Source organism: Apostichopus japonicus, chromosome 2 (assembly GCF_037975245.1).
Source record: "Apostichopus japonicus isolate 1M-3 chromosome 2, ASM3797524v1, whole genome shotgun sequence".
NCBI classification, from domain to species: Eukaryota; Metazoa; Echinodermata; class Holothuroidea; order Aspidochirotida; family Stichopodidae; genus Apostichopus; species Apostichopus japonicus.
In genome coordinates, this window is record NC_092562.1 from 12,743,964 (window position 1) to 12,771,615 (window position 27,652).

A 27,652-nucleotide genomic window follows, 5' to 3' on the forward strand; every position below is an offset into this window, starting at 1 on the left:
CCCTTCTACATGTTTAAATGAGCGCGACTATAACTGAATAATGGTCAGAGACGGAAAAAAATGCAAGTTTCTTACTTGTGACTACTCCTTTAACATGAAAATAAAACAAAACGACACATTGACCTTAGACTAGAAATATTTTCCGACACGAAGTCAAATCTACCCCCCGAGTTAAAAGATTTTATCACTCTGGAGAATTTTTATTTTGTTTTGAAAGTGTTCGACCTCTTTCGAGGAAGTGTAAGGTGACGACCAGGAACTTGTAAGATGAAGGTGTCTCAAGGGGGGGGGGGGGGGGTGCATACCCTCTTAATGCACGGATCACACACATGGTACGAACTGTTACCAAGAAATGTGGATTGCATCTTAGCTGCAACACTCTCAGTGAAGGTTCAAGTGGTGCAGCACAGATATATCACTATATAAAAGACTGCTAGATAATTATCAACCATTATCGGAGCAACTTGTTCACTTTCAATCCTGTTCTGTTCACAAGCCTGAAAGCGTCTCAGTTAATAGTCAAGTCAAACATTATAGTGGTTCTGCGTAGTTTAATGTATTTGCACTGAGCCTATACTACTCTACGTGAATAACACACTGAGTAGCTAATTAAATACCACGTGACGTGACCAGGTGGTTTAAAGTGACGCTTATCATCACCTAAGAGAACCTCTGGAGACACCATCAATTAGAAAGAAAAGACGTTTACGCTGCACGGTCATCAGTGGTCCGAAGAAAGATCAACATGCGATATTTTTGGCAACAGGTAAGTAAATCATTGCTGACGCTTTCTGATGTGGTCGCAAGTTTTGACAAATTTCTACCAATTCTGCCCAGTATTGCTCAGATTAACGTGAGACTTATAAAATTGATCAACCAATGTTTCATCTATAACGTACGGTACGTTATATCAACGTTATACCTATCGGATTAATCTATCATTCCATGAGGGTCTGTAAATATATATATTTTTTCAAAAGCAGATTAGTCTACATAAATAAATTATAATTAAAATCAGATCTCAGGTATTAGAAATTTTAGAGTTTCTTGACGAATTTGAATTAATATTTGATATTTTAAGTGAAGGTATGATGAGCTGAATTATTATGAGAATTTCCGAAATTGTCATTGCTGGAGGTAAATGTTCATGTTGAGGTTAACAGAGGTGAAAGTCTCTAAACCTGGTAAATGCAAACTCTCAATTACTCGTAATTTATACCGGTGCTGTGGCCGAGTGGATAAAGGCTGTGGCATTTGAAGCAATGATGCTTATCAATCGGGAGGTTCCGGGTTCGATACCCTGCCGGGTCATAATAAAGTGTGTTTTCCATCCAAGAGCAATCTACGGTTTTCCCCCTTCTGAAATGACTTTCTCAATTGAAAAGATTCCAAATTTGAATTAAAATGTTGAATTGGAAGCCACACAACCTGTAAATTGTAATAAATAAGCCTTTGCGGGCTCCTCCCACATTTGGGGTCGCTTAAGCCTCGTTAAAATAACTGCTGTTTATTATTATTTATGTTAAAACAAGAATGAACTTTGTGGTTGACACATAGGTCCGCAAATTTGAAGTCAAGAATCGTCAGTATTTAAAATCTCATGTACAGTGTTACTGTTCAATGTTATCTCTTCAAGTGAGGTAATTAATATATATAAGCCAATTATCTTTCTGGTTTCAATGGATTTTTTTTGTAATAATGCCTAAAACCTCCAAATTAAAGTGACGTACGTGGTGTGAGACTTCCTGTAATTCATTCTATAGACCTTTTTAATTAAAACAAATAATTACATAATTTTAGTAAGACGAGATAATCATCATCATTACGTTTGCCTCCATAATGTTGTGTATATATGTTTGCAATGAACATAGATCCTAAAGTTAGTGTGTGCGACACGTACTGTCATCCCACGAGAAGATATGTCTGGAGTCCTGGGACAGACATGTAAAGTGATGTCTGATTTTTGATAGTGGTCCGCAACGATTGTTTATTCGGTTGGATCCTTTGATCGCTAGATCCTTTACTCCCTCCCTGGTTCCTCTTTATGCTCTTTAATTTTTGATTCAATTCACACCTGCATGTGCACCCCCCCCCCACCACACCCACAACTATACAGTATACGGTACCCAGCTCAGGACGGAGTGAAGCATAGTTTGTTATACGGAGCTCAGGGTGCCTTGGAAGCAACGGTTTGGTATTTGGAGTAGGCCTAGGGTTTTTGTTTTGAGCGTATCCTTATTGCAAAGTCAATTAGATATTTCAATTCGCGTAGTTAATACCACTGAAAACATTTGTGAAGATGTGTATGTCTTGGAATTATAGGCCTACTATAAGGGCGGATTGGCCCAACGGCTCGGATCCGGTGCGCCTCGTAGTCTGAGGCGCCGAAGGCGGAGCCAGGTTAAAAAAAAAACTACCGAAAGGGCTTGATTCGGCCCTCTTGCTTTCGAAAAGTATTAGTTTCGTCCGAAGCGCCAAATGCGCTGCTTGCTATAATGCCCCTTGTACCATGATTGGGTAACTGACCAGATAATAGTTTATGATCCATGTCATACCATGGTTTATACTATAACATGCCAGCTGTTGATCTCAATATATCAATACCAAATTGTTAGTTTCCTCTATTATATATCATGTATAAAAACCCCACAAGTATTTTCAACGAATGCAGAGCATATATAGTCTTCAAGGGGTGTCAAAATACCCGAGAGGCATACATGACATGTAGCTGGGTACAGTATATACAAAAATGACCTTTCATGACGGCATACGAATTTAAAGCAAAACTGGGACATATTCCTATGAATATATAGCCTATATATAGCCTCCTCACCTCACCTCACCTATCCCGGAGTCTGGTAGACCGTAGGGGCGCCACAGATGCCCTCACAACTATTTCTTTCCACTTCTTCCTGTCCTCGGCCTCTCGAAAGGCATCAGGCAGTTTGAGGCCCGTCCACTCTGGGATGTTGTCCTCCCATCTTTTCCTCTGTCTGCCTCTCCTTCTTCCTCCCGGTACCGTGCCCTGCAGGATCGTCTTAGCCAGTCCTGTAGATCTTGTGACATGGCCATACCATCTCAATTTGCGTTTTTTTCACAATGGTGAGGAGGTCATCGTAGGGCCCGATAGTCTGGCCAATTCTTTTCCTCACTTCTTGATTGCAGACGTGGTCCCTGCAGGATATGTTGAGGAGTCTGCGGAAACATCTCATTTTTACAGCTTGTATCCTCCTTTCGATGTCTGCTGTCAGGGTCCATGACTCACAGGCGTAGAGAAATATGGAGGTGACAAGGGAGCGCATCAGTCGGATCTTCGACCGGAGGGCGATGTTCCTGTCCTTCCAAATTAGCTTCAGTTTCGTATATAGCCTATATTGTAGTAAAATGTCGTAAACGTCTTTTAATTGTGACAATCTCATGCATGGAGCTACCTCATGCATAGAAAAGGTTTTCGTTTAAGTTTTACAACGTACTTAAAAAAGAAACGGATATTCCGATGGCTGAATTTCCTTGCTTGATAATATAAAAATAGCAATTAGAATAGCAAGTATCTTGACTTCCACAAGGTCATGTTGAAATTACGTCACCGAATATTCATCGCTGTCACTTGCTTTAGCACAATGGTACGAGGAGAGGGTGAACTCGCAGCAAGGTATTATTTACATTATCTCACTGAGCAAGCTGCTACCCATTGATTGACTCATGCCCCAACCCCCCCCCCCACCTCCTCCTCACTGCTCAAATTGATAAATTCAGTGCTAGTGGAATTCTTAGAATTTTTTTCGAAATTTAACGTTTCCTTCGTTATTTGAGAAGAGGCCAATCAATCTGGAATCAACTATAGAAACTATAGGGCTATTGAATTTCTGTATTTCGGAATGTATCGCAAATTGATCAAATTTAACCCAAAACTATCCTTAGCAAGACGCTTTAAGATTTTGGCAAACTTGCCAAATTTGTTTGGAGTCCAAGCTCGTCGTGATTCTCATTTTGAACTTTATGCGAGAAAAAGTCGTTGCTATAGCGACGTCTTCGTGATGTATAGCAACTGATTCGATGCCGATACATTTATGGACTGGTAACCTTGTGTACTTTGAAGGGAATTTTAACAAGAATGTGACCCCTTCAAAGTAACGCTAGCCGTTATTGCCAATGTATGTGTATGTCTGCTTGTATAAATGTTTTTTTTTCATGATTGTATAACATTTCATTTTTTTTCTCCAGATAACACGGATCTTTTACGTGTTTTGTTTGGTTTGCTTTTCCGTGACCGCCGCTCAGAGTACAGGTTCGTGCTATATTTATTGCTTTTTCTTTTATCGTTTTGAGATTTGCAGGATCAATGGAATGCGTTATAGAAAAAATTGATTTTTGCTGCTGTTGTGGTTTTGAGTTATAACGCATGGTTGGTCAAAGAAATCAACAGGATTGGGTGATTGGGAGGGTATTACTTTGGAGTGGGAAAGAGGTCGATTGAAAGTTTGAGACATAGAGTGAAGAGAAGTCGGTGGAATTGATCCAAATAAATCCTCAGCGTTAGTCAACAAGTGCATCTCCCACTGCATTTCGTCATCGACTTATTTTTGGTTACGACGCCGAATGTTCAGTAACCTTTTCAATCGTACTGTCGTGTGTTTATACGTGTGTGTGTTTGCGATTAGTAGGTGTGCCCTATTGCTTTTGCTCGCATCTCATGAATATTAATGAGTGGCCGGAGCTCAAACTTAAATTCCTAAAAAGGTCAATATCTCTTCAACCGGTAATCCGATTTAGTTGTTCTTGGTATCGTGATGTAAATACTTAATGCAACAAATTATTAAGTTATTCATTAATATTCATGGTGGGTGGGGCGTAACGTGAAATTGTCGAAAATAGTTTGTAAGCACGATATCTCAATAAACACAAGTTGAAGTAATGTCATAGTTGGTAGATAGATGCCCCATGATAAGTAGATGTGCCCTATTGTTCTTGGTTTTTATAAATAATAGTTAGTGGGTGGGATTTAACGTAAAAATTGTTTCATACTGGTATCGTGATGTTGGTACATAATGAGCACATTTTCATGACGTCCCCAACTTTACGTCATTAATATTCATCAAATTGCAAGAAATGGCTTTTAAACACAAGATGAAAACCACATGTATCTATGGTTTTCATCCTTGGCATATTGAGTATTCATACTATATTCATACAATCAACCGTGTTTTTCCTGTTTTTTGTGTGCATATCATGAATATTTATCAGCGAACATAAAATTCTTAATCTGATATCTCTGAAATAGTATGTCTAATTAACTTTATACATGTACTTGCATAATACAAAGCAAGTATATTGATACATGTTTATGAGATCATAAAATTTGACCTCATTAATATGCATGTATCTCTCTTTATACTATTTGTCAAAATGATAACCGATTCCAGGTACCCTTCCTTTTTATGTTGCCGCTTTAGTCAATAGATAATCCCTCTTCATCTGGGTGTGCACAAGCCCATGAATATTGACATGTATGGCTTACCACACTATAAATAGACACCGGACCCACTAATCGTTTTCGATATCTGGTCTGCAGTTCGACTCATCGGAGGTAACAGCGCCTTGGAAGGTCGTGTAGAAGTTTACGTCAACAATGAATGGGGAACAGTATGCGATGACGGGTGGGGCTTAGACGAAGCGAACGTCATATGCAATCAACTTGGATTCGGTAATGCTATCTCCGCGCCTTCGTCAGCATTTTTCGGTCAAGGGTTGGGAACAATTCATTTAGATGACGTATCTTGTTCTGGTTTGGAGTCCTCACTTCTTGATTGTGGTCATCGTGGGATCGACATGCATAACTGTAGACACTATGAAGATGCTGGAGTAGTATGCAGCCAAGGTTAGTAATAACTGAAGCCAAACCCACTTATCCCAGGTATTACAACTCTGACAGCGTTGTCACAACTTTATTTGGCAGAACGTTGCAGAAACGTTAACGTTTATTGTTGTTACTTTTCGTAGAATCATCCGTGACATCGTGACGAAGTAAGGAAGTGTAGAATATAGAAATGTTTTACGGTTGAGCCTAAACGTTATCGTAATGTTGTTTTTGGACAGCGTTCTAAAAACGCCATGAGTTAGCTTTGGTCTACCTATAATGCAACTATTATTATAACTACTGATGTAGCGGTACGGTTCTGACCAGAATGAGCACCGTGGGTTGTACTACACTGTCTTCACTATAACGTGAATTCAGGTATAGTCATAGGCAATACATTATCAAATTAGACGACTCGATGAATGGCAGGGAAGGGGACGTGAGGGGGTCTGTTATATAGTGGCCCTCAAATATGCCTGGCAGAAGGTTCAGGGGTTGGTTGGTGAAACGTGTGAGTTGATTTGTACGGTAATAATGGGCGGCGACTGACCGGTCGGGAAACCAGGCGTTGCCAGGAGGCCAAGTGTATTAGTGGCCCCATGCACTAGCCACCAGAGGCTCCTCAACATGTCCGATTTTTAGTATACGCTTGCGTACTAGTATAGTTCCAGTATTGGAACTAATCGTTTTGGGGTAAACTGTAAGAGTAAGCTGCAAAGAAACTAAAATTATATATGCAAACATAGCTATATTTTTTTTGGTAATAGTTTTCATTTTTCATTCCTGTTCAAATATGCACCACACACTGCTGTTAAAAATATATATATTTCTGTTCGGATGCTCACTGCATATGATGGGTTTCATTAGACTATATTTTTGAACTACAATGAAATTAAAGCTGACAGAATGAATCAATCATTGACTTCACCCATGTAAGCAGGGCACAAAATCTTGTGAAATTGTCAAGGGGGGAAGGGGGGTTGGCATAACCCCTTACTCTTTTATTTCTGCCCATATAACTGGTGGATGGTACGTATGGCCTTTTTCGGCCAGGTTATTATCAATCCGCCGCTAATGGTACACAATGCGTCTAAGAGAACAGATGATGTAAGATTCAAGGTCATTTTAACGAAACAATGTAACGTTAATGTCCTCTAATGTGCTGTACTGTTATGGTTATGAAAGGTTTATATCGCTCATGCTCTCTGCGTGCGATTGGGCCAACAGTATGAAACTTCATGTCTTGTATTTCCTCCACAAGGTTCAACGCCAGAAATTGATGGTAACATTACCACGATCAGATTGGTTGACGGAAGTTCTCCTTACGAAGGACGTGTGGAAGTCTATCTTCATGGTTCTTGGGGGACGGTGTGCGATGACTCATGGGACATCAATGACGCAACGGTGGCATGCCGGCAGTTGGGGTTCGGTCGTGCTAACTTGGCAGCTTCTAGCGCCCGATTCGGAAGTGGTAACGGTTCCATTCTTTTGGATAATGTAGCGTGTGACGGAACAGAAGCTTCTCTCGATCGATGCAATCACAACGGCATTGGAATTCATGACTGTGGGCACGCAGAAGATGCAGGAGTTATCTGTTCGCAAATTACCAGTGCTGGTATGTATATGCCAGATTAGACAAGCACAGACAATAAAGCTAGGAGAGAAAAAGGGAAGGAAAATGAAAGAAAACAAAAACAATCAAAAGGAACACATCGAATGAAACAGACTTTCAAGTGATCAGAATAGCATACATTTGCAAGTCCTTATGAACTCACTTAAAAGTGTTATAGAGTCAATCATTCGAACGTAAACCTTTTAGTTTAAATATATCATACAACATCCTTAAATTCCTTAATAAAATAGACCTTTCACCTTTGGGAGACGGATGACATTGAGGAGACGACATGTCATGCTGACTTCCAGATTGACGTCTTCAATTTACTACCTATGCAACATACTGTTATAGGGCTGTCTCATCTTTCTAATTGCAGTATATTCATTCACTGTTGTGTTTTCTCAACATGGAGAACGGGTGTATGGGGAATGTTGTGGGCTGTATTTTGTAAGCATGTCAACTTGGGTTATTGTTTAACATTAGATGGAATATGAATCCCCAGATGTGAATTTTATCCATCTATTTAAATAACATGACACATTACATCTGTGTGACCAAAACTGTATCTCGTTACTATAGTGAATGAAACCCACCCAACCCCAATTTTAACATTAGATGGAATATGAATCCCCAGATGTGAATTGATCCCCAGATGTGAATTTTATCCATCTATTTAAATAACGTGACATATTACATCTGTGTGACCAAAACTGTATCTCGTTACTATAGTGCATGAAACCCACCAACCCCAATTTTAATCAGAAAGGCTGCCTTTTGAAAAGAAGTTCACACAGAAGCGTTTACGAAAAAGAAAATATATACATCTCTCTACTAGCTTCCGAGGACATAAGACTTGAAGGGGGAGAATCTCCATACGAGGGTCGTGTTGAAGTTTACTTAAACAACCAGTGGGGAACCATATGTGATGACGAATGGGACATGTTTGATGCGGAAGTAATATGTCGTCAGCTTGGCTTTGGCGACGCTGTTTCGGCACCTTCGAGAGCCCGTTATGGGCAAGGTACCGGGCCAATTCATCTGGACAACCTGCAATGTATTGGAACCGAGGAAAGAATTACAGATTGCAACCACAACGGAATAGGGATAGAAAACTGCAACCATCATGAAGATGCGAGTGTTGTCTGTGGAAGTAGCCAAGGTAAGATAGATTGCTTCGATGGAAACTGCATGTTTACTTCATCACCGTGACGTCATGATCACGCGAGATGGTCACGATGGTCAAGTCATGGTGCAGCGGTTAGAGTGACCACCCCACAACCATTAGGTTCCTAGTTCAAATCATCACCAGGAACCATGTTCTCTCGACCTGTCCAAAATTGCTGCTTTGCAGTGTTGTTGAACTGAGAAGTTTTCTAGTTCTCGAATTCCGGTTCTGTTCTTTCATTGGTATCAAAACAGCTTCCTTCACCCGTGTCTGCAAAGTAGTGATGATGCATTGGGGGAATTCACCTCCCTCAGTATTTGAGAAAGTGGTTAGATGCTGAGGTATTAGAAGGTGGTATAAGTCAGTGTTCAACAGCGATCATCACATGGAAATGGTTTCAAATGAGCTTCCGTTGGCTTCCTAACACTTGGAAAGTAGTGAACGAAAAAATGTTCCCTTCCCCAAAAATTTGTATAGGAGACAAGGGAGTGCGAGTTTCTCAGTACAGTGCATCGCTTCGTTTACTTCTTGCTCAGACAGAACGTCTCGAACTAGGGTTGAGAGTATTACTCTGCAGATTGGTGAATTATTGGTTCGCGTTTCCTAATTTTTGAAGTTTTTCGCACACTTGATGAGAGGTCAGATTGTCACTTGTATTTGCAACCAAAGAGTATCACTTTCAAGTTTTCTTTGAGTTATTGGTAACTGCATTCGAAAACGTAAGCTTGTAAGTTTTGTAGTTAAAGTTAATTGTCACAACCGTAACTGATCGTGGTACTCATACGCAGGTAAAAATAAGCCCCGTGGTTTGCAGCGTTGTGTGCAAAATTTTCGTGTTAATGATTTGGGGATGTATTTCTGAAAAGATCAGTCCAATAGTTTTGGGTAACCAGTGACTATCGGATCGTCACCACTTTTGCTCTAAGGTCATGACTTTTTCTTTCGTAAATAAATATTTTATAGCTACCAATGAATCTATTCCATCCATACGACTGGTCGGCGGAGCGTCGCCGACCGAGGGCAGAGTTGAATTACAGATCGGTGGTCAATGGGGAACGATTTGTGACGATCACTGGGATCTGGTGGATGCTACAGTCGCTTGCCGGCAACTTGGGTAAGTCCATCAATCTAGTCTCGTCAAGATTGGGGGCCTTGTACCGTCTGTCGGGATATCATGTGGATGATGCAAATTTTCTATTAGAAGCCGTTCAAGTTGGTGTTGACGATGATGATGACGGTGGTACTGTTGGGGGCTATGGTAGTGATGGTGGTGAGGTTGACGATGATGATGGTTGATAGTGGTGATGATGGTGATGATGGTGTTGTAGATGGTGGTAAAGATGGTGATAACGGTAGTGGTAATGATGATGAAGATTAAATTAGTGGTTATGGTGGCGAAGATGGTGAAGTTGGTGGTGATAATGGTGATAACGTTGGTGGTGAAGGTACATTATGTTTTACCCGAGTCCGAAACGAGTGTTGAGTGTTACACAATTAATGTTTTTCGTACTTCAATTGTATAATTACTCATTACAACAACGAAAAAAATGAAACCAAATAGTTTGCATCGAGTAAGGACAGTTTAATACACAAAATGTTCTTTACAGACGGGTTGACATCCATAAGAAATTCCAAAAAGTATATTTCTATCTTTGTTCTCAGATTCGGGATCGCAACTGCGTACACTACACGAGCATACTTTGGTAGAGGGCAAGGCGATATTTTTCTTGACGATGTTCAATGTACTGGTAGAGAGGTTGATTTGCTATCGTGTGGTCATCGGCCAATCGGATTGCACAACTGTGGCCATTCGGAAGATGCTGGTGTCATCTGTTCTCCTGGAAGTAAGCTAAACCAGAGAGTGAAACTTGCCTCTTTGCTTATTGTTCTGAAAATATAACAGTTGACGTTACATAATTGTTATAGCCAAATCTCAAATATCATGTCAGCAGTATAATTATTGGTATCAAGTTCTTCTACAAGGTATACATACAACTGTGCACGAAACATAAGGAGGACATGAATCGTCTGGAACACAATTATCTTGTCGTGTGACCAGAAAGCCTAAACTTTGACTTTCTTTCATTCATATTCATATGATTTTAGGGGTTTTCCCGGTTTCATAAAATAAATCAGTCTTGAGCGACAGATGATTCGACCCATTCGTGTGATGACGACATCATACTGCGCATGGGCGTACATGATTTGCTTAACATATATATGATTTGATTTTCACACACATCTACAGTTCGGTTAGTTGGCGGTAATCAAGCTCACGAAGGACGTGTAGAGCTATTTTATAATGGTGGTTGGGGAACCATTTGTGACGATCTTTGGGATATCAACGACGCGAACGTCGTCTGCCGTCAGCTTGGTTATGGGTCCGCATCTGAGGCGGCTACCAGCGCAAGATTCGGGGAAGGAAGTGGCGCGATCCTATTTGATGATGTTAGTTGCACCGGCAATGAAGCAATGGTCTTTCAGTGCTCACATAGAGGAATAGGAAGCCATGACTGTGGACATAACGAAGATGCCGGTGTCATTTGCCAATTAGATAGTACGTTAAGTTATTGCTCTTTATCAAGCTACATATATTCATCCTTCATTGCCAAGCCCTTACCTCCCACTCCCCCATCCGGGGTTTTACCAATGAATTGTATCTACAGCTGTCGCTGCTATACCTCGTAACTTTCAAATAGCGATCGTATTTATCTCACCTTTCCTTTGCTGGTCGTACTCTTCTGTGGAAGTAAACTATATATATATATATATATATATATATATATATATATATATATATATATATATATATGTGTGTGTGTGTGTGTGGATGTATGTGTGTGTGTGTGTGTCCATATATTTAGTGTATGACTGCTTTAAATTTGCCTATTGATTCTACCTAGCTATTAACTTGGAATGACATGTCCCGATGCTTCTTGTATGTCATCATATTTTGAGTACAGTCGATATGAAGTAGTGAAGATAAGACTTGTCAGTGTTGGGAATATAATGGGGAGGGTAGGGGGGTGGCTATGGGCAGGAATCTCAGAAGACTGAGTGAACATCTTATTCTGATTGAGAAGTTGAAGTGACCATCCTACTCTGTCTAATTGTTTAATTGCACAGTGAGACTGGTTGGCGGATCACTTATAAACGAAGGTAGAGTGGAGCTTTATTACAATGGAGCTTGGGGAACGGTTTGTGATGACAACTGGGATATCAACGACGCCCAAGTAGTTTGTTCATACTTAAATTATGGTGGCGCGGTAGAGGTAAGTATATCAACGCCACGGTATGTTGAGATACGCAACTAAATTAAGAGATTAGCATGTTAACTAGACTAACTTATCTGAACGTCGAGATCGAGATATCTGAAAGTATCGCACCTTTACAATTTCTACCAATATTTTTTCCCATTTTTCTCCTTATTGCTTGCATGATTTTTTGTTGTTGAAATTCAGGCAACGACGAATGCCAGGTTTGGACAAGGTAGTGGAAATATCCTTTTGGATGACGTAGACTGTTATGGATATGAGATTAATATCCTTGCTTGCCAACACAACACAATAGGGAGCAGTAATTGTGGCCATGCTGAGGATGCCGGAGTTGTATGTGAAGGAACAGGTTCGCTACCTTTTTGTTTTTAAATTATTCTTTTCCCGGTGAAAGGTTGTTGGTTGGTCAGAAAGAGACTAATACATTTTAAGTTTTGGAGACAATTACTATGAGGATTGAAATGATCGGAAACGTGCAAAATTATCACTAACATTTCAATCTTCTATTTATATAGCCTCGAACTTCAAATATATTTATATATCTAATATATGTATCTATATATAAATATATATATATATATATATTTATATATATATACTAAGAACAAAATAAAACAAACAAACAAATATAACAAAATAACTCACGCTCATATGGACAGTCTTTTTCAAATTTTCACTTTCACTTAAAGTAAACAGGTTCATAACTAAAATTGAAGAGTCGCAAGTTAAATTTAAAATGATAAGGGAATACCGTATCAAATCCTTCAATTTTGACTAATAAGTTAAGTATTAGTGAAATTGTTGAAAATTACAAACATCGCCAGCACACAAATATTATAAAACATATTGCTGTATATAGGAAGACGGGAATCAAATCTTACGTGTTGCTTCAAATTAGCAACTTTATTGGGTTTTACTTGGGCTGGGAATATAGAAATGTCGTTATGCATTGAAAAACTTCTTATCAAGTTGTTAACTATTGATTAAATAATCTAGCACGTCAAGGCTGAGAGCCTTTTTTTTGTTCTTCAGATATTGATGTTTAGGATGACATTTATACCTATCTTCATTTCACGAAGACTTTACTTTGATTACCTGTTAACATCATGTTATACGAGGTTGTCTATTATATTATCAACCAATGTTAACAAATAACAGAAGTTAACCATGCAAGGATGATTCAAGACACAAAGTTTGATGTGTATTAGACTGTTACAAAAAATGCTACCGGCATTCCAGGTCGTATATCTGTAACCAATTTTAATTTTTGCAAAATGACACTTTAAACAACTGCGATTAATCAATTAAAGTGGCTGGACTCCGAAGTCTAACGCAAAGACCGTAATGTTGCTTCTTATTCTGTTCCAAACCAAACCTCAATATGTGAACATAATACATTTATGGCCTCACATGACATGTTGAGAATTCATTACACATTTTGTAGAGTGTTCGGTGCCTTCAAATCATAAGGTCCCTGGTTCAAGTCACTCCAAGATTAATGTATGTCGTCCAGTTACAGAGTTGTTGACAATTCATAATGATGGACGTTAATTATGTACCTAACATACTAACTTCGGCCAGCTAGTGGCTTTGATAAGCCAATGAGGCTTCTTCTCGAGCTCCTGCTTGCAGGAGGATCTAAAATACAATACATACATAACAAATTTGTCAAGAATGAATGCTGTTGAAAGTCATCCGCAGGTAATATATTGTTTATTAGAAGTTTAAAGAAGATAGATTGATCTAGATATTTATCACTTTGTCTATTTTTACAGATACATTGCGGTTGGTGGGTGGAAGTTCCGAATCAGAAGGTCGAGTGGAGATATTCCATGCGGGACAGTGGGGGACAATTTGTGATGACCGTTGGGATATTAATGACGCACAGGTATTTGGTCTTGCATAAGGACGTCGATGAGCTGTTGAGGTTAACGGAGGGGGGGGGGGTGGAGAGGAGGAAGGAGAGGGGATATTGTTGTAACTGACATAGAAGGTTGAGCTAGTGTTATCCTTTGGGATGGGTCTAATCGCATCTGGGCAAACCTCATCCAGAGAACAAGGCTTTCAAATCCAGGTTAATGCGTTATGAAAGCAAAAATACATAGCTCCTCTTGTAGTATGTAGACGTATGTAAATGTTGGTATGGGGATGCTGCCTATATTTCTAAAAATATTACAATCAGGATCCAATAAGGACTCTAAGCCACGAAAAGTGTAGGGAGAGAGGCACTGAATGCATTAATGTCCTCCTACGAGAGCGGAACATATTGGCTATATTCATGCAAAACGTTACATAGAAACTGTTTCTTTCTTTATCTCATTATAGTAAGAACGCACTTTATTTTGAAATTCCCTTTTTATTACGGGGAAGGTGAGAAGTTGATAATCAATTCGCCTGCATATTTTCATTTCGACATAGGTCGTTTGCCGTCAGCTGGGATATGTTGCAGCCTCATCGGCGAGTAGTCTTGCCCATTATGGTGCTGGCAGTGGACCAATTTTTATGGATAATGTTGGATGTACAGGGTTCGAGTCTTCCTTAATGGAGTGCAGCCATTCGGGACTAGGAAATCATAACTGTGGTCACCATGAAGACGCAGGAGTGTCTTGTACAGCGTCACGTGAGTGCCACGCATGCTAACTGCCGCGTATAAAGGAATACGTTTTATGGAATCGCTAGAAAATGTTTGGTTTAGATTTAAATGTTACATGCTTCATGATAATGGACCTTCGCAGGCGCGTAGCCAGGATATTTGCCAAGGGACGGGCGAAAATAAAGGCAAACTAAAAAAGGCAAACTATCAGAGCCGTAGATACGGCATACCATAGTTGGCGTGAAGGGTACAAGACAATTTTGGCTTTAAATGCCCCACCAAATCGCTGGAAATGGCACTTCCCAAGCCTTGTTAGTTGCATTTTAGCATTTTCTCTTTTGAAATTATGAGCGATATCATAGAAACATTAAAAATATATAGCCGCGAAGGGGGTGGCTGCCCCCCCCCCCCCGTTGCTACGCGCCTGGACCTCCATTATGGCACATATTAGGTATCAGCATATAGGTAAGAATGTGTTGTACAAACGTAAGCTGATATCGAAGGAATAAATAACTGTTTGAGGTTTCCGAGCAAGTTTGAGGAATTAAAGACGTCCCTTTTAATGATTGTGCATTGTTCATTTAATATAACTTGACTAATTTCTGTTTGTAATTTCTATCTCTGTACGCAACCTTATAGGTCATCTTATTTCTCCATCTTTGTAATCGTACTCTGTAAATGTATATGCGAATGCCACCGGTAAACTGATGGACAAAAAGAAAAGGAAATCATGCCAACACTATCTTTAACATTGTGAGATTTCCAATGGGAGCTGCGTGGTTGGTGTGTGTGTGGGTAGGAGGGGGGGGGGGGGGGTTGAAGCTAAAAGTGGTTCACAGCTCGTGAGAGTATGCTCGGTGTTACGAACAATGGTCTGTGTCTGTCCATTCAGACTGAGCATGATCCAATCAGACTCAGCATGATCCATTCAGACAAAGCACGATCCAGTCAGACTAAGCATGATCCAATCATCAAAAGGTGGATTACCCCCCTCCCCCCACCCCGTTTGTTCTTGATGTCTACCAAAGAAGCATACATTTCAATGTGCATGTCCTCTGCTTATCTTACAATAGCCAACTATTGCCATTGACAAACATCGTTTGACCTGTCTGCTTTTTCGAAATATTTATTTCGACATTTGTTTATTCGAAATATATATGACTGTTGGTTTTCTCGTTTGTCTATTCCTTTTCTTTCTTTCACAGAATAAATTCATTTATCTGCACATGATAGTCCAAATTGATGAATATTGTTTTGTGTTTTTTTCTCACTCCTATAAGGTGCAATTCGGTTCGTTAATGGTAGCTCATTTAATGAAGGTCGGGTTGAACTTCTTATCAATGGTGAATGGGGGACCATATGTGACGATTACTGGGATATAAATGACGCCAACGTGCTTTGCAAAGAAAATGGATTTCCGTCTGCCATATCCGCCGTCGGATCTTCTCATTTTGGTAGGGGTAGTGGACCGATCCATTTGGATGATGTAGACTGCAGTGGGCAAGAAACGTCAATATTCAACTGTAGAGTAAACCAACAATCCAACTGTGATCATTCCGAAGATGCCGGTGTAGTATGCGAATCACCAGGTAAGATATTTTGTGAACTTTGGAAGTTACTCGTATTGGTAGCATATATGCAGTATTCAGAAATCGCTGGGTTTCGAAATCAAACATTTCTCTATCATGAAATATTTTTTTATGAACGTTTTTCTTTGAACTTACAGTCCATTTGGTCGGTACTGAAAATGATAACGCTGGTAGAGTTGAGGTTTTTGTAGAAGGAACATGGGGAACAATTTGTGACAATGACTGGGACATAAATGATGCAAATGTTGTCTGCCGCCAACTTGGTTATTCTGGTGCAACAGAGGCTTTCAATGGGGTACGTTGGCATATTCTTAAATTTTACTTGAATAAAATTGTAAAATAAGTTGGCAAGTTAACGTATCATATTTAATTAAACGATATAATAACATTTCAAAGTATAGTGATGCAGTAAACAACACTTATTGTTTATATTTCAAATATTTGGTTCCATTTGTATATGACGCAATCGAGGTTAGAATGTTAAAGATATTTCAAGTTGACGTAAACTATCATATGAAAAGCCAGATATGGCAGCACATGCCTTAACTGCAACGACGATCTCTAGTTATCGTTCTCAGAGGAATAGCATATTTTCTAACTTAAAAAAAAACATAAATATGTTTGACACATTCAAACTCCAAGTCGCTCTTTTTATGTTTAAATATGTCAATAGATTTTTGCCTTCTAACTTCAAATAGTTAGTGAAATATCAATTTGTGTAAGACCGGCGCTAATTCTATAAGTTTCTTTTTGATACAGCGGCAATAGGGGAATTGTATAACATAGGTTGTAATCAATTATCAAAAAAAAAATTTTTTAACTGACAATACAAACTTTGAGTGCAGAACGTATATAGAGGCCAAAATTCGTCCCTGACTTTATCTTGAAATGTCCGTGCTTTCCTTTTATCACAAACACTTTCTTTCTATAGGCCTTCTTTGGTCAAGGTTCTGGACCTATTGTTTTAGATCAGGTCCAATGCGATGGAGACGAAAGGTACGTGCTAGAATGTAGTCATAGCACCCTTGGTGACACCAATTGCGGCCATCACCAAGACGCCGGTCTTTCTTGTGGTGTACCAGGTATGGTTAAATCATAACGTTATCGTCGTCTTAGTTGCAACATTATATGTGTACATCATAAGACGAGGAAGAGAGAAAGACGCAATGTGTTAGGCAAGATTAATTGTACATCAAAATCAGGTAGAAGTATCAAGTCTTCACTACACAAAATGTACTTGCCCCACCAGGTGCCACCTAATGAAATTTGCCTTATCGCCTACTTATTAATTTTATTTTACTTTATTTTCGAAACTCCTCGCAAACATAATTTTGCTCTAATCAAGATGCATAGTTTGGAAAGTAAGCACTCTTCCCACGCGGACTTGTGATATTTTACGGCTGTTTCCCTAATACACCGCTATTTAGGTAGTAAATTTGGCATCTAGAGATATTTGTCTCACTGGTCCAATCTTCCGAGATCCTAAGTTTGCTGCTGAAGTACACATGCTCTTGTTGCTTCTTGAATACGTCGGCAGAAAATGTTTTTCACAGGCCTAGGTGATGGCCATAGTACCATTATTGTAACAGAGGCTGTTTTGTCTACGCTGTCTTGGACAAGACATTGTGTATAAGTGTCAGCGTGCTCCTATTTCGTACTAAACCAAGTTGCCTACCCTTCTTAACAACGTTATGTTTCATTCCGTGGCTGGGGTGGGTGCTGTATAGGCCTGCATCTAAGTGAGGGAATTCTACTCAGCTTATGGATATGTCTGGACTATCACAGTTGTACTGAAAATTAAACGGATAGTAGAGAATACCCATGAATCTCCGACGTATATCGTTGGACGATCGATATCCCCCTTATCAGCATCTACGATTTCTTGCAAGGATGATCAACTGTTGAAGGACGCTTTCCTTTTTTGGTATCTTAAAGTACGCCTTGTTGGTGCCAGTGTCCCCTACGAAGGTCGGGTCGAAATTTACTACCAAGGTGCATGGGGAACAGTTTGTGACGACAGCTGGGATATAGCTGATGCTAACGTTGTTTGTCAACAACTGGGCTTTGGCGCCGCCTCCCAATCATTCTCCAACGCCCACTTTGGCGAAGGGAATGGGTTGATTCTGTTGGACGAGGTCCGGTGCACTGGAGCAGAACCGACTTTGCTGGATTGCCCACACAACAGGATTGGTTATCACAATTGTAGACACCATGAAGACGCGGGAGTCAGCTGTCAATCACCAGGTAAGCAGAGACGTTTGCGACGATCAACCCAAGGGAAAGAGATTTAACTTGAGTAATGCTATTAGCAGGTCCGTAAAAAGGATATTTTGGTGGTTCAGTTGATTGCTTAGCAAAATTGTTGAAATTGTTCTGAATCTTTCAGTGGAAACCACGTCCTCATATTATTTTTTATCTGATAGATATACTAAATTACTGATATTTTGTCATTATAAATTCATCTGGCAACAGCACAATGGATAATATCATCAGGCCAATACAGCTAAAATTGCTATTTGTTTCTGTATAATTCGTCAACTTCATTTGTCCACTGAGGAAATGATTATTTCTTCAATAAAGATACATTTTGATGGAATTCTAATTACTGAGAACTTGAAGTGTTATGCGAACAATGCAAATGTATCAAGGTCTTAAGGATAAATCAAAATAAGAAGATTATAATAGCATAAGTAAAGCTTTTTGAAGGCCAGTTGCCCAGATGACATCACATATCCCCTACTGTGATCCGACTTTTTGGAGTAGTTGAAGGCTAAACCATTCAAAATAGGTAACATCGAATAAATCATATTTCGAGTTAGGGACACGATATTGAGATGGCGGTTCAACCAGCAGTGTGGAATAATTTCCTCTTCAATATTAGTTCCACATTGCTTGTCACCAGAAGTTATTTGAATATAACTGTCCAATCTGCGAGATTACATTTCAACATATCTGCTCGTACGTTTTAATGACCTTCGTTTTCCGTCAAATTTTCATCTCGACTGCTTCACCATGAATTACGGATATGTTACTGAATTACGGATATGTTATAAATGTATATAAATGTTATAATATGTTATAAATGTAACTTAACGCCAAGTCTATATAGTCATGAGCCTTCCTCCCTGTCATTTGGTGTATGCTGTAGCAGTGACCTGTGTTCTTTCAAAGAACAACGGTATCGACTCGATCTCTCTGATTTTGCTCGTGTTATAGTTGTATTGATGGTTTCATAACATTTTTCTCATAATTTGATTTCTATTTGCAAAGGAAGTTTGTGAGGATAGGTGGAACATGGCTGACGCAATTGTTGTCAATAGGGAACTTTTTAAGTGCAAAAATGGAAATAGATATTTGTTTACCCAAACGGGGCATTTACTATTTATGAAAAGGGGCACTTTTAAGGTTTTTCACACACACGTGCGTTCATTCTCAAGCCTCCGCCGTCCCTGGTCAAAACAGACAATTAACAGTCTTTCCTAAAGTTAGTCTAAATAAGTGCAAACGTTAAGTCACGTCCTAAAGTCAAAATCTCGAACGAAAAGTACAAAATTTCAAAATCTTGAGACGAAAAAGTCGAAACATTAATATGTAACCCCCCCCCTTCCAAGAATATAAAATCGAAATTCGACACGTTAAGCCTTTAACACGTCAAAGTTAGACAGTGGACTCTCTTGTTTCCGTTTCTTTATCTCTAATCTTGACGTACTCATCTCGACCTCGGACTGTTAGGTCTTTTCAGTCTCGGCTTCAGTATCGATATGTAGCGCTTTCTTTGTTTCGTTTTGTTTTGTTTTCTATTGAAAGTCTCAGCTAGTCTTGAGAAAAAAGTCAAACAATAAAATAAACAACATATATGTCAACTCTCCTCTCGATAATTTGTTAACCGTGTTTTTGTTGCCCGTGATTAATTTAGATGCGGTACGAATTGTTGGTGGCAAAGCAGATAATGAAGGGCGCGTAGAGGTTTTTCATGATGGCCAGTGGGGCACTATATGTGATGACCAATGGGACTTGAACGATGCAAATGTGGTCTGTCGACAACTAGGATACTCTGCCGCTCGATCTGCCAATACCGCTGGGGTATCAAATCCTGGAACAGGACCCATACATCTGGATGATCTCGAATGCACTGGTGAAGAGACGGATATCTTCGAATGCAGCCATCCTGGTATTGCTGTCACAAACTGCAACCACGAGGAAGATGCTGGAGTCGTGTGCGCCGAGCAAGGTAAGTATAGAAAACAAACTGGCGACATGGACGAAATTTATCTTACCTGTTGATTAAGAACTGTTTCAAACTATCGAATACATTTCTTTTAGCTCGTGTGAGTATAAAGAAATTCTTAACAATAGTTCTTAACAATAAATTTCAAATTCGTTCAAACGAAAGTTAAAAGCTTACCGCGTGACGGTGTGGAAGTGCGTAGGCACTTTCCATTAAATGAATTTGTATGCAGTCTGAGTCAATGCAGTCTGCGTAACCTACGTATGCTGACGCTGTTTCAGTTTGATTGTCGTTACTGCAAATTTGAATTTTTCGTATAAATGAATTAGCAATTTGTTATTACGAATTTGAAATTCGTTGTTTATTAGCAATTAGTAAGGACTTAATACATGAATACATCAACAGGTCCATATTGGGCCACCGCATTTTTGTGTATTCAATATCGTTCAGTTAACTATTAATTTAATGGGTTGTTGACCTTCAAATTGAGGGCGACAGACCTTGATGTTGCCACGAACTGTGAGTATAGCTTCGATTATTCTTGTTTAACGCTTTCGCTCGAATGAATGTTTTTTTTTTCCCGTTAAGCTCTGCATTTCATTTGATTGTGTGAATTTGCTGCGAAATATTATTATCATATTTCGTAAAATATCACCATAATTCCCTAAAGAAAACACAAACTCTTTCAATCCCCATGTCACACATCTTCTCATTTTGCGACACAATAGACAATGTTAGGATTGTGGATGGTCCATCTCCGAACGAAGGTCGTGTGGAAGTCTTTATGAATGGCGAGTGGGGCACTGTGTGCGACGACGGCTGGGATTTGTCCGATGGAAACGTAATTTGCGCACAGCTTGGTTATCCAGCTGCATTGGAGGTGTCGTCAAGGGTAAGATATTGTTTGATCATTATTTTGGCATTATTTTAGCAAAAAATGTATTAATTGGCAACCTACTATAAACTTCGCCTGGGGAGATAAATTGTAAAGGAATCTCAATATGGTTGTCGCAGCACTAATTATAGATAATATTTTCAAACGAGTTTATATAATATATATGCAGGCGTTATACTCAATACCCAAGGAGAATGTATGGCAAAATGAAGGGATACAATTTTCCTTTTAAGTTTTCCACAGTGAATGTATCAGCAATAATTAAATACGTCATGGATGTTGGTGATTCTGTACTGAAGATTGGTACGAGAGTTTCATCTCAGACGTATTAACGAACGTGCGTGGCTGACACGACTTTATTTACGAGTCCTTTAAACTATGAAAGGGTCAAAATACATTTTAATTTCCTTTATGTTTAAATGCATCCTTACAATGCAGACTATGCTACGATTTACAGTCTGTTTTACCTCACACGTTAGAGGTTAGTATACATTATCAGAGAATGTGGGTTTTACCAGAAAAAGGTCAGAGGGGTGGGATGGTCTCTGACCTCCCGTGATACTAACATGGCCAACTATAACGAGTCATTCACGTGATTTCCTTAACCGGAATATAACCACCAAAAAAAAACACACATGTAAGGTCGATTGTACTAGTCCCATGATCAGTATTAAAGAGTTCTGCTACTTCCTCCGAGCTCTGATTTTGGTTTCTGATTTTGTTTTCGAACCTGTCGCTGTTTACACAAACAAGATGTTCAAAATTTGAACTTTAACGTTGCTCTATATTTCAAGCATAATCAGCAAATAAACTATAGAAATCGAGAAGCTATTGATATATCTCGTAATTCGTGCGTGTTCTCTCCGAAGGCTCAATATGGTGAAGGACAAGGCCCGATTAATATGGACGACGTTGATTGTAATGGTCAGGAAGCTCGATTAACACAGTGTCGCTTTCAATCTGAAAATAACTGCCAACATGACGAGGATGCTGGTGTCAAGTGCGCGCTCGGAGGTAAGATATTGTTTTTTCTCTTTCATAATTTATGATAGTTCAATAATAAAATTAAACTTAACAACTTAGCTGCAATTTGTCCTACACAAACAGAGCCCCCCCCCCACCCCACCCCCAAAGGAAAAAGAATGCAGTTCATTGCAGCCTCAACAATGGTAATAGACTCTTTACTATATATTGAACAATTGAAGTACTGTTGCACCAAGCTACACGAATACCCAGCAGTTTACTAGTCATTTCCCGCTCTTTCTGTGTAGACTTTGGCAAACTCCTTGTGTCACCGAGAACATGTTGATACAGTGCTTTCTTTTCCATCTAATGGTGCACCGCATATTACCATAATTTGCATAAATGTATTGCTTTTTTTAAATTTTTTTATTAACACAGTGAGACTTATAGGTGGAAGATCTGCCACAGAAGGACGAATAGAGATGTATATCGGGGGACAGTGGGGAACAGTTTGTGATGACGACTGGGGACGAGAAGACGCGGAGGTCGTCTGTCGACAACTTGGCTTCAGTACTGTCATAGCATTCTACGGTGAAGCTCACTTTGGTGAGGGTACGGGTGACATCTTCTTCGATGATCTGAATTGTGATGGGAATGAAGACTCTTTGGTATCTTGCCCTCATGCTGGTTTGGGAGTCCACGGATGTGATCATAATGAGGATGCTGGGGTATCTTGTGGCAACGAGTGTGAGTATTCAAGGAGCATTGCGGTACCAATGTTGTCAAGTCATGTGATACAAATATGTAAACCTTGAAACTTGAACTTGAACTTTGACATTACTGTCTTTTGATTTTTTACAAAAATGGCTTAACAAATGGCGATAATATTTTCACTCTATCGTCACGCCAAATTATGTTCTATATTAATTTCAGATCCTATCAGAATTGTTGGTGGAAAGAGCGACCGCGCAGGTCGCGTGGAAATTGAAATCGATGGAGAATGGGGTACTATCTGTGATGATGGTTTTGGCGACACAGAGGCTGACGTCATATGTCGTCAGTTAGGCTTCGCGTGGGCAGAAGTAGGTTACCAGTGGGGAGGAGCTCGATTTGGAGAAGGTACAGGCCCAATTCACTTGGATAATTTACGTTGCTCAGGGACAGAACACTTTATCACTGACTGTCCACATGGTGGTATTGGTGAGCATAACTGCCAACATCATGAAGATGTGAGTGTATCTTGCGAAGTACCGGGTAAGTTATACTGCACTTTTCTTCTTAATGTTTTGATACTGTTTTGTGGGACTGTACTTTTTTTGCTGTTCAAAAGCATTGTTCAAAAGCATGTTCAAAAGCAAAAATATATTGGGAAGTGACAAGGACTCTGAGCTCTCGATTGTAATCATTTAAGCGATTGATAACACTGGCGTGCACAATGGGACAGGAGAATCCCCTCACCCCCCCTCCCTCTTTCCAACCTCACATAAAAAAAACGTATTATGTTGCCTTTAGAGCTACTTATATAAACCTAGCACTCGGAAAATAATATGCACCACTTCACGTGATAATAATTTATGTTTCTGGGGGAGGACCCTAAGTCATAACCCCTCCCACCCCTTTATTAAGTTTGGGATTCGCCTCTTGTCTCTACTTTAATCAGTTGGGTAAATTTTCAAGTTTCAATTAGCACAACCATGCGTTAAGGGCTACTAATGTAGAACTAACGTATTGTGTCAATATATCTTGATGTCTTACTTGATGTCTAAATATTTACTTATATAGGTTTTCTTGTTTCATTGGCGAGGATCCCAAACCTCCCTCACCATGGGGGTCGGCTTCCATGACCCGAGATCAGAATCCTCTCCTTTATAATAATGTTAATTCGCCTCTAGTCCTTAAATAAATCTACCTTAATCAGTCGGAAGTAATGTTTGAATTTGTACAACATTGCGCAAGCCACTAATTGGCACCCAAACACTTTACGATTATGCTGCATGGATTACAAGCTTTGTGACGTGGTGGCGTCTTATTTACTGGACACTGAATTTTTTTGTTACGTTCAATTCACATTTCTGTTCATTTGGTGCTTAATATGTTTATTTTGGTATCGAGTCTATGGAAACTGGAAGAACATTTCATGCTATGTTTATGTCCACAGTAAGGTTAGCTGCATCTTCTAGCATCACAAGAGGTCGCGTGGAACTTCTCTATGAAGGCAGATGGGGCACTGTATGCAGTGACGAGTTTGATGATAACGCAGCCGTTGTCGTTTGTCGTCAACTAGGGCTCTCTTCTGGGTTTGCCATGACTATCGGGGGTTTCTTTGGCAGGAATAGACCAGTGTATGCGGATGATAGCGTACCAATTATTCTAAAGCAGATACATTGTGACGGTTCGGAGTTTTCACTAATGGATTGCCCGAGAGCAGGAGTAGGTGACCAGACGTGTGGTCATCGACAAGACGTCTTCGTCGGTTGTCGACCGTAATCTCTGTACGATTTACGTAACCAATGGAAGTGACAAACACCAAATACTCATGTCAACTTTATGTTAAAAAACAATAATATTACAGCAGACAACATTTTTATATTAACTTGCATTTGATCTTCTCTTCTGATAACAATATTGCCGTTTTGATGTATATTTGCAAATATACCGTGACAATAATTATAAATAGCATGCGCAATAAAAATAAAAATCTTATTATTTTCTCTTTTGAGAAGTAACACGTGCTCAGCTTTACTAAACCGTCCATTCTTGATTTCCATTGATGATATATTTTGTCACTGTTTTCTGTTAGTACGATATTACCATCTAAATGATATATGGGCTGTGGGAAGGTGTCTTCTTTTGTACCACAAATCATCGCCTGTATGATTTCTATGCGTATGCCAAGTTATGCTAAGTTGATGTCACCTAAGTCTGGAGAACTAAATTAATGATGGTCTAATACAATAAACCGCTTGCTTCAATGGACATAGATGTTTGACCAATATGAATATAGTATTATACTTCAAACATCAATAGTTTTTAAAATGGATCCCTATTCTTCAAAACAGTATCATTTAAATATTAAAAACTGACATCATAAGTGTGTGAAATGCATGTATATACGGTGTTGGCTAAGTGGTGTTGGCTATGTGACATATGAGTTATAGTAGTAAACAACAGTATCGAGTCAGACTTCATTGTGTACACTGTGTATAGTATACTATATGGGCGGTGAATTGCCAATAATCATTGTCACTACTATTACGTGTTTTTTGTTCTTTTGTTCGTGGAGTCACGCAGTTATGGTCATAAAGTATAATTATCCATTGGTGCGTTCTTTGCGGCCGCAATATCAAAAGTCAATAACCGTGAAAATAACCGACTCAGCGTCTCTGATTTGAAAGAAATATGCACTTCCTTCTTCATATGACTGGTATAAAAGCTGGGAAGGTATGCAACTTGCATTATACTCAAGTAAACAGGTATACATGTTGTGAACTTTTGAAAATTACAGATGAAAACAGGTTGAAGTATAAGGTTTATTGGAATATGCGTGGGCGGGCATGACAGTTCATTTGTCTTGTTTTTCTTTGTGTATTCAGTGCGAGGTCAGAAGTAGGCCTATCATAATACAGTACAGCATACACTTCATTACACAGTTGTCAAATTACTTTACATTCGTACGGTTGGACTGCAGTAGCTCGTCATCTTGATCGTTTATTCTGATTTAGCTGTTTTCACTATGGCTTTCAAAACACTGGTTATTACCCATTGTTACCTGGTTTGTCTCTATATCCAGTGTTGTTATGGATATCCACCTTTGGAGCTTTCGGTGGAGGGAGCGTACAGGACTGGAGCGAACACTTACACAGTTTCTACTGATTTAGATAATTATTATTATTATTATAATTATTATTATGTGACGATATTATGTGCATCTAATACTGTCGATCCTGGGTCATTTGCTCTAATAAGAAATGGAAACGTCATAAATACAACAGAGGAAGATGACGAAATCAGCTTCGAAATCAATGTAGACGAGCTTGGCAACCCTGAAACATTCTCATGTGTCCTAAAGCAATCTGTTAAAACAGCAGATGAGATAACCTTTAATTTTGAGATGACTAGTTATATGAATATCGAAACAGTTTCCTATGATGTTCCTTCTTGCACAACGTCTTTTGGAACTTCGGTTTTTAATGGCGAGGAAGTTGAAATGTATTGCTTCGGGGCAGGTGTGAGGTGGGTACCAGAATATAGTGATGTGGTGTCTGCTATAATAGGTTCTTCTAACATACAAATGTATACCTGTGAGAATAACTCTAGTTATTATTTTCCTTTCGAACTGGAATCGTGTCAATTATCGCTTGACATTTTGCCGTCACTTACCATTGCAATATCACCTACTACCTTTTCGCATACCAGTGATATGGTATTTAATTGCATTACTACACCACATCGATTGGTCTATTGGGATATTTATGGATCTAAAGGAAACTTGCTGGATGAGAACTTCGTGAATTTGTTTCTATCAGTTAGCACAAATATCACGATTGATCAAACCGACAGAGAATCGACTCTGCGTATATCTGAGTCTGTGATGCGAGGCAACGGTATACACACAATACTGTGTTACACATACGATACAATCAGACAATCGGCTATGGCAACTGTGCAAGTAAAACCTTCCGTAACTACTGAAGTAAAGTCACCGTCTGTTGCTTCGTCTACTAGTACAATACCATCGGGGAAAAGTGCATCCACTTTACAAGGTGTCGTCGCTGTGATGTCAACTACTGAAGTAAAGTCATCGTCTGTTGCTTCGTCTACTGGTACAACACCATCGGGGAATAGCGCATTCACCTTACAGGGTGTCGGCGCTGTGACGTCATTAGTTCTAATTGTCCTTCTAACAATCATGGTTGTAACGCTTCTGGTAATCTTCATTTTGTGTCGACGGAAAAAAGCTGCCAATAAAAACGCTATTAAGCAAGACCAGTCACAGCCGAAATTATACCTTAATCAAGCATACCAATCGCAAGGCCCTAACACTGTAGGCACCGCGGTACAGGTATCGGATGGACAGGAGTATAACTATATTGATATAATCTGATTTCATTTATTGCTTTATTGGAACTAGGAATTTGGGCTAGGGAAGGGGTAATGGAAAAGTAACTAATAACACAGCGGAAACTAGAAAATATAGTCATTACAAAGTTGAGAGTTAATGTTCAGTTCACTAACTCCTGTTGCTGCAGTTACCATCTTATTTGTTACATAAGAACTTTGGGTATTTGTTATATTGATTCATATCTATAGATTCGTCTTCAATATTTATCACGGAATTTTATCACCCTAGGGAATCCAATATGGAAAACCTAGGGAAACCAAAAACTGGCTTGTAATCAACGAAAGAAAAAGAAATATAGATTTCATTGCGAACGGTCGCTTCAGAAATGATACTTCAGAGGTGAATTTATT

At 39.3% G+C, this 27,652-nt stretch overlaps 1 protein-coding gene across 1 annotated transcript; it reads left to right on the forward strand.

Moving 5' to 3' along the window:
* Positions 1 to 367: 367 nt before the first annotated feature.
* Positions 368 to 25,822, forward strand: LOC139978409 (scavenger receptor cysteine-rich domain-containing protein DMBT1-like). Its single transcript, XM_071988625.1, has 22 exons — positions 368 to 766; positions 4,225 to 4,288; positions 5,573 to 5,878; positions 7,119 to 7,472; positions 8,308 to 8,631; positions 9,601 to 9,751; positions 10,300 to 10,481; positions 10,886 to 11,194; positions 11,764 to 11,909; positions 12,099 to 12,261; positions 13,688 to 13,800; positions 14,331 to 14,532; positions 15,786 to 16,094; positions 16,232 to 16,389; positions 17,026 to 17,176; positions 18,030 to 18,338; positions 20,011 to 20,325; positions 21,051 to 21,214; positions 22,087 to 22,231; positions 22,619 to 22,927; positions 23,114 to 23,434; positions 24,339 to 25,822. The coding sequence occupies exons 1-22, from the start codon at positions 746 to 748 to the stop codon at positions 24,665 to 24,667; spliced, it is 4,845 nt and encodes a 1,614-aa protein (XP_071844726.1). The 5' UTR covers positions 368 to 745; the 3' UTR covers positions 24,668 to 25,822.
* The last annotated feature ends 1,830 nt before the right edge of the window (positions 25,823 to 27,652 follow it).

Bases quoted from the DNA above. Each gene is read 5' to 3' on its own strand.
- LOC139978409 (XM_071988625.1), top strand. From the start codon at position 746: ATGCGATATTTTTGGCAACAG. The intron at 16,390-17,025 runs GTACGTTGGCAT...TTCTTTCTATAG, and splicing joins CAACAGAGGCTTTCAATGGG to GCCTTCTTTGGTCAAGGTTC. The intron at 22,928-23,113 runs GTGAGTATTCAA...TATTAATTTCAG, and splicing joins GGTATCTTGTGGCAACGAGT to ATCCTATCAGAATTGTTGGT.